The sequence below is a fragment of the Salvelinus namaycush genome, chromosome 4, assembly GCF_016432855.1.
Source record: "Salvelinus namaycush isolate Seneca chromosome 4, SaNama_1.0, whole genome shotgun sequence".
Classification (NCBI taxonomy): Eukaryota; Metazoa; Chordata; class Actinopteri; order Salmoniformes; family Salmonidae; genus Salvelinus; species Salvelinus namaycush.
In genome coordinates this window covers 38,498,176-38,505,354 of record NC_052310.1, presented here as the reverse complement: position 1 = coordinate 38,505,354, position 7,179 = coordinate 38,498,176, and the positions used below count along the sequence as shown (strand labels likewise).

General features: G+C 44.6%; 1 protein-coding gene across 1 annotated transcript; it reads right to left on the bottom strand.

Moving 5' to 3' along the window:
- Positions 1–387: 387 nt before the first annotated feature.
- On the bottom strand, positions 388–5,468 carry LOC120045855 (potassium voltage-gated channel subfamily G member 3-like). The gene is made up of 2 exons (XM_038990788.1): positions 4,816–5,468; positions 388–1,050 (listed from the first exon to the last, which is right to left on the bottom strand). Exons 1-2 carry the CDS (start codon positions 5,466–5,468, stop codon positions 405–407), a joined length of 1,299 nt encoding a protein of 432 aa, XP_038846716.1. The 3' UTR covers positions 388–404.
- Positions 5,469–7,179: the final 1,711 nt, after the last annotated feature.

The window sequence follows — 7,179 nt, the reverse complement described above, 5'->3', positions numbered from 1 at the left end:
AGAATGCCAGCCAGCAGTGTAATCAACAGTACATGAAGGCCTCTGTCTGGTCTGACATGATCCAGATGCCCTCTGCCTCGAAAACCACTGTCACCATGGCAGCCGTGGAAACTGTCCTAGTTCCCATCAGGTTCCATTACTTCTTACTTGGACTTTACTGTTGGAAGGTTGAAGGCTGTGCTGTATGCAAACCTCAAAACCCATAACCACAGCAACTAATGTTCAAAGATGAGGGGTACATCAACAAAATGCGTGTGAGACAATGAAAGAGGCCACGTTTCAGATAAATACACAGTTCTAGGGTTGGATGGAGGTCTCTGAAGAGGTGTCGGGGAGTAGCGAGGTGTGCCCCCCCCCCCCCCCCCCCACCCCCCTATTAACCCTCCTGCAACGTCAGTGGTCCCTCAGTTGAGAAACTCTGCGGACAGGCTCCGCGTGCAGCGGGCCGAGCGGAACTTGAGCTCATGGTAGCACTGCACGAAGCTGTGGTAGATGAAGGTGATGGGTAGTGCCAGGAGCACGATGCCGCTCACCACGCACAGGCCACCCAGCACTCGCCCAGGCACGGTGATGGGGTACATGTCTCCATAGCCCACAGTGGTCATGGAGATAATAACCCACCAGCAGGCGGCAGGGATGCTGGCAAAGTCCTCGTTGGGCGACTCCAAGTCCAGGCCATGCTCCAGCAGCTGGGCTAGAGCACTGAATATGGCCATGGGCACGCAGATGAACAGCAGCAGCATCACCATCTCCCGGTAGCAGCGCCTCAGTGTCAGCCCTAGAGTCTGCAGGCCCAGGAAGTGACGGGCCAGCTTGATCACCCAGAAGATGCGCATCATGCGCAGGACACGCAGTGTGACACCCGCCCGCTGCAGCTGCGAGTTCTCGCCTGTCAGCATCGTCATGGAGATGGAGATGTAGTAGGGCGTGATGGCTAGTAGGTCGATGATGTTGAGGGGCCGTTTGACAAACTCACACTTGTCCCGCGACACGATGAAGCGCACGATGCACTCGGCGGTGAACCAGCTGATACACACAGCCTCGATGATCCTGTCGGAGGGAGAACCAGGCAGAGTTAACGCAAGAAGGAGAGAAGGGGATTCCACTACAGGTCTAGACACTATATCTACAAGCAATGGACTGCAGACATTACAGTCGTAAGAGAAAAAAGTAGCTACGGCTATCGAGGTAGCAGAAACCTTTTTGGTTCAAGGTAGAACCCATTTTGGTTCCAGTTAGAACATTTTCACTGAAGGGCTCCTTAAAGGGTTTATTGAGAGTTAGGGTTTATTCATTGGGTGACATTTTCTTAGAATGTAGGAGCAGTGGGAGAGTGAAGTTCTATTGAAGAAGAGAGCCGTCAATCCCTTATACAACACTGCTTTACTGTATCGAAAGTGGGTCTTGATTGATCAGCGACTCGTAGCAGGCTTCAGTCTCACCACATTGATAACTCATAAAGCTTCACTCTCAAACAGCTGGTAGGCTATATTCTTGGAGCCTTATGACTTATTGACACTATATGCAATATAGACACTTTCACAACGTAATCCTGTTGTAATTTAATTCCAGGACATGCAGAAGATATTCTGCCTTTTAAGGTCAGGTTGTAATTTACAGTATTATCGTTTTTTCTACATGCAATGATTTAATAACTTCACCATGCTCTAAGAGATATTCAATGTCTGCTTTTTTTTACCCATCTACCAATAGGTGCCCTTCTTTGCGAGGCATTGGGAAACCTTTCTAGTCTTTGTGGTTTAATCTGTGTTTGAAATTCACTGCTCGACTGAGGGACCTTACAGATAATTGTATGTGTGGGGTACAGCAATGAGGTAGTCATTCAAAAATCATGTTAAACACAATTATTGCATGCATCTGACTTGTTAAGCTCATTTTTACTCCTGAACGTATTTAGTCTTGCCACAACAAAGGAGTTGAATACTTATTCAACTCAAGACATTTCAGTTTTTCATTTTGAATTCATTTGCAAAATGTTCTAAAAACATAAATTCACATTGACATTACGGGCTATTGTGTGTAGGCCAGTGACACAAAGTCTCAATTGAATTGATTTTAAATTCAGGCTGTAACACAACAAAATGTGGGAAAAGTCAAGGGGTTTGAATACTTTCCGAAGGCACTGTAACAGCAACAAATGACAAATGAAACTGGCCTGCGCCAGTTTTTCGACATTCATTTGATTCCGAGACCCATTCCTGGGCCTTGAGGGCTTTGAGGGGACTTTAAGAAAGGCGGACAGATGTATTGCAGCTCCAGGGAAAGAGGGTGGTAGAAGCATACTGATCAGGGATTTCGGAGGCTTCTTTTCCCACAATTCTACCATCAATTAAAGGCTAGTCAGACCTGGTTGAGACTGAGCCCTGAGCATGCCTATTAAGATTAGAGAGGGGGAGGACAGGCAGACACAAAGGTTCTGTCTAAAGGTAGGGCTGTAACGAGGGATTTGCGGTCAGCCATTCAAAAGCCAGTTACAGTTTAGTCTATCAAAAAATATGCTGTTCTCAAATGCCGATATGAATGAATTCGGATATCTCACACAATATGACCTCTCGTTTATGATGACCTTTCTCAATGAATGCAATATTTATTCATATGTTATTCATATTTTCCAGCTAGAAATTATACACTGAATAATCTCACATAATTGTTTTGTGGTGACGTTGAGGGGTCACTGTCGCTATCATCAATTAGTAATTTTTTCCCAACCTGCTATACATACAGCAGTCTTGCCTTGGGTCAATGATATGCTGGCAAATATTTAATTTTGACCAAATATAAACTTTTGTCATTTGCATTCAGGTGAGGGCTTGGTGCAAGGGCTCAGTACGTCCAAAGTTGTTGCGTAGAATGGAAGTCACCTTTACTGTATTACCTTGTGATGTCATGCTCACTTTAATACAACATTTGCCCATTTTAAAGTCAAAAAGTAAATCGGGTACAACCATAACCTCCCACCATTTACTTAGAACAACACCTACCTGTATTACCTACAATTGTACGCACGCACACACACACACACTGATACATTTGGGTGCCTTTCAGGTACCAATACCTTGAGAGCGGTCCGCGTGGCAGTCATGGATACAAGACAGACACACAGGTTAAAGAGCCGAGTGAGAGCAGACAAGAAAGGGATGACAAACAGCTCTGTAGACAAATGGACAGAAGTATTGGCTGACACAGTTATATGTATTGATAAATGGCTAAATTTGATTGATGTATGTTCCGATCTCCTTCAAAACATCAAAATTCTTTTTTTTTTAAGTAGACATGAGACTGACAGTGTATTACACCAAGAAACAGCAATACATTGTTATTATCATCTGTCTCCTCGATGGTCTCCTATGACAATAGTAGGCCTACTCTCCCAGGAATCAGCACCTTGGACAGGTACTGTTCAAAATGGACAGGTCCTGAATATTGTTGTAGGCTACCACTAAAATTCGCACCTTGGCCAGGTACTGTAGGTCTAGTGTAGAATGCCACAAAAAAAACAGCACCTTGGACAGGTACTGTCGGATGCCACTAAAATCAGCACCTAGGACAGTTAGCGATACATACTGTACACGCCTATCCAAAAAGGGAGCAAAAACATAATACATTTCCTGCCTTAATCTAACTGCATCACTGTAAACATGTATTGTCTGTTACAAGAGAGGCAACGCTCCTACTTGTGAAGTTCTTCAGCCTCTCTTGCGTTAAAGACTATGACGTGTTAGTGCTGAAAGATAAAATGCAGAACAATTGAGAACTCAGAGACACAAACGACAATAGTGCAAGGGACAGTGGTGCTTATGGCAATGAACATTTAGTTTGAACACCTTTAAGCTAACAGTGTGTAATATGTCATATTGTAATGACAATTGGCCGACATAGAAAATGGAGACTTTGCCACATGAAATGTGTTGTTCACTTGTTAAGATCAGACCAGAAGCTCCCTTGACATTTAACTTTGTTAAACACTCAGCGCCTCCTCTGTCCCCTTCCCCCCCGGGAAGGCTGTAGTCAGGACTGGTGTAGTAGGCCTAATACACACCTGAGATTTCGAGGTTGTATCATATGCATAATACAACAATACAAACTTCTAAATTAGCATGAGTTCTAAAAGATACAGATGTGCAGAGCCGGCTCTAGCCTTTTGGGGGCCCTAAGCAAGATTTGGTTGTAAGGCCCCCCTTGATGGCCCCCCTCTTGATAGCAGAGAGAAAAATAATATATATATATATATTTTTTTTTAAAGCAACATTTTCTGCAATTCTACTCATTTTGCCATGACTTATACCATATCAATGATATCTAAGTGAGAATGATTTAAAAAATCAATGATGGCCCTTGAGGTCAGGGCCACTAGGCACGGTCTGTATTCAGCCATGATTAGATAACTGGCTACACTAATTTACCAATCTAGCAATTGTTAGCTGACATGGATAATTGAGTGACTGTCAGTGACTTATAAAACAATTTTAAAAAACTGCTGATCCATAACCAAACACCTTGTGTATTCAACTATTCTAACTCTCAACAGTAAGTTGAGACCCCAATTGAGATTTTTTGGGGTTCGGTGGCCCCCTAGCGGCCAGGGGCCCTAAGCGACTGCTTATGTCGCTTATGCCTGGAGCCGGCCCTGCAAATGTGTATTGGTAAAATATACTTCACAGCAGCATAAATAACACGTTGTGCATCTCTTGAGGTCCTTTACTGAGAAGTAGGGCATAGAAGCATGTACGACATTGCAGACAATCAAATAACGGGGAAATATTAAAAAAATATATAAAGATAGGACATATATACCCGGATGGATGCTCTAAAGAGTCTGGATTGTACCTGTGCTCCACCACACTGTTGTTCTCAGCGGTTTTCCAATCTGGCAAAGTACTCGCACAAAGCATCACCATGGACACTATAACAAATATAACGGACACTGAAGCTAAGATTTGTGCTGCGACTGATGAAGTCGGTTCATCAAAAGTCCTTCTCATTCTCTCCAGCCACTTTGAATCCTCTCCCTCTGTGACCACTCGAGTCACCAAATTCTCGCCCCTCATTTCTTCGTCGAGTTTGTTTTCCTCTTCGGAGAAATGAATGTATGAGTCGGACATCCTATCATCCAGTCTCCGCTGGCAGCAAAACTCCAAGTGTGAGCTCTCCAGCCCCCAATAAATCATCTCGTTGTAGAATGACAGCTCGCACATCTGCGGGACGAACCGTAGCTTCCCGTACTTCACGTACAGCATGATGAAACAAAAAGCCTCGGAGTGCCTATCAAAGAAAAACTCGTTCCGTTCCTGATCATAGTCGTCGCACACTTCCAGTACTTCTTTCTCCGAGGCGCATTTGTGCAAACGGCTCACTCTACTCAGAGGGAAATCTTTTATCACCTCCTTAGAGAACGCATATTTTGTGCCACCCACATTAAGGATACAGATGCTCTTCCCAAACTTCATCTTTCAGCTGTTGACAGGTGTTTGTAGAGAACTGAAAAAGGCACCCTGTGCGTTTTATACAGCGCCAAAAGGCACCAGTTTCTTATAAAACCATCATGCTTTATTCCTCTCCAAATCCAATATTGGAGTCAATACGTTCCTATTGCGTTTGGCCGTTATTACAAGCTTTTTCGTCATTTTCCTTGTTCTGAGAGAGCTATGTCTGGACGACTGGAGTTGTGTCGTGAGGACTATGCAACAGAGCGCGCTACTCTATATCCTTGCGCGACATCGCACTGGTGTTCTGAGCGCCTGTTGTTCCGCTCTACTCAGTGTCCAAACTAGTCCTCCGGGTGCAGATCCCAGTAGTGATGTCACACACGCGCACACGCACACGCACACTCACACACACTTTAAGACACACGATGTATTTTAAACGATCGCGTTTAACAATCGATGGGGGCCACCAAGCAGGATATATTTATTTCACATTTCATGAGTTGATCGATAGTATTCCGTTTCATCTGTAAAATTATTAATAATATAGGCCTAATCACAGTAGTCCGTGAGCCCATATGTGCTTTTTGACAAAGTACTTCTCATTAAATTGACATATGGTAACTTAAGTATTTAATCAATATGCAGCACCACGTTTATTACAATGTTTCGGGTAATTCATCTTCTGAGGGCCACATAAAAAATCAGTGGTCAAGGATGATTGCTCTCCTCCGTGTATAAATTCGAGCACACAGCCATGCCTTCCATAGGTCAGTAGAATGGCAGTACTGTAGAGCTTAGTGACCTTCAACGTGGCAACGTCATAGGAGGCCACCTTTCCAACAAGTCAGTTTGTCAGATTTCTGCCCTGATAGTGCTGCCCGGTCAACTGTAAGTGCTTTTATTGTGAATTGAAAATGTCTAGGAGCAATGATGGCTCAGCCACAAAGTGGTAAGCCGCACAAGCTCACAGAACGGGGCCGCCAAGTGCTGAAGCGCGTAGCCCATAAAAATAATCTGTCCTCGGTTGCAACACTCACTAGAGTTCCAAACTGCCTCTGAAAGCAACATCAGCACAATAACTGTTCGTAGGGAACTTCATTAAAGGCTGAGCAGCCGCACACAAGCCTAAGATCACCATGCGCAATGCCACTCGGCTGGAATGGTGTAAAGCCCGTCGCCATTGGAATCCGGAGCAGTGGAAACGTGGAAACGCGTGACGAATCACGCTTTACCATCTGTCAGTCTGATGGACAAATCTGGGTTTGGCGGATAGCAGGAAAACGCTACCTGGCCCAATGCATATTGCCAACTGTAAAGTTTGGTGGAGGAGGAATAATGGTCTGGGGCTATTTTTTCATGGTTCGGTCTAGGCCCCTTAGTTCCAGTGAAGGGAAATCTTAGCGCTACAGCATACAATGACATTCTAGACAATTCTATGCTTCCAACATTGTGGCAACAGTTTGGGGAAGACCCTTTCCTGTTTCAGCATAACAATGGCCCCGTACACAAAGCGAGATCCATACAGAAATGGTTTGTCGAGATTGGTGTGGAAGAACTTGACACCGCCTGCACAGAGTCCTGACCTCAACCCATTGAATACCTTTGGGATGAATTGGAACACTGACTGCGAGCCAGGCCTAATCGCCGAAAATCAGTGCCCAACCTCATTAATGCTCTTGTGGCCAAATGGATGCAAGTCCCCGCAGCAATGTTCCAATATCTAGTGGAAAGC

Bases quoted from the DNA above. Each gene is read 5' to 3' on its own strand.
- LOC120045855 (XM_038990788.1), bottom strand. From the start codon at position 5,468: ATGAAGTTTGGGAAGAGCATCTGTATCCTTAATGTGGGTGGCACAAAA. The intron at 1,051-4,815 runs GTATATATGTCC...TCCCTCCGACAG, and splicing joins TCTTTAGAGCATCCATCCGG to GATCATCGAGGCTGTGTGTA.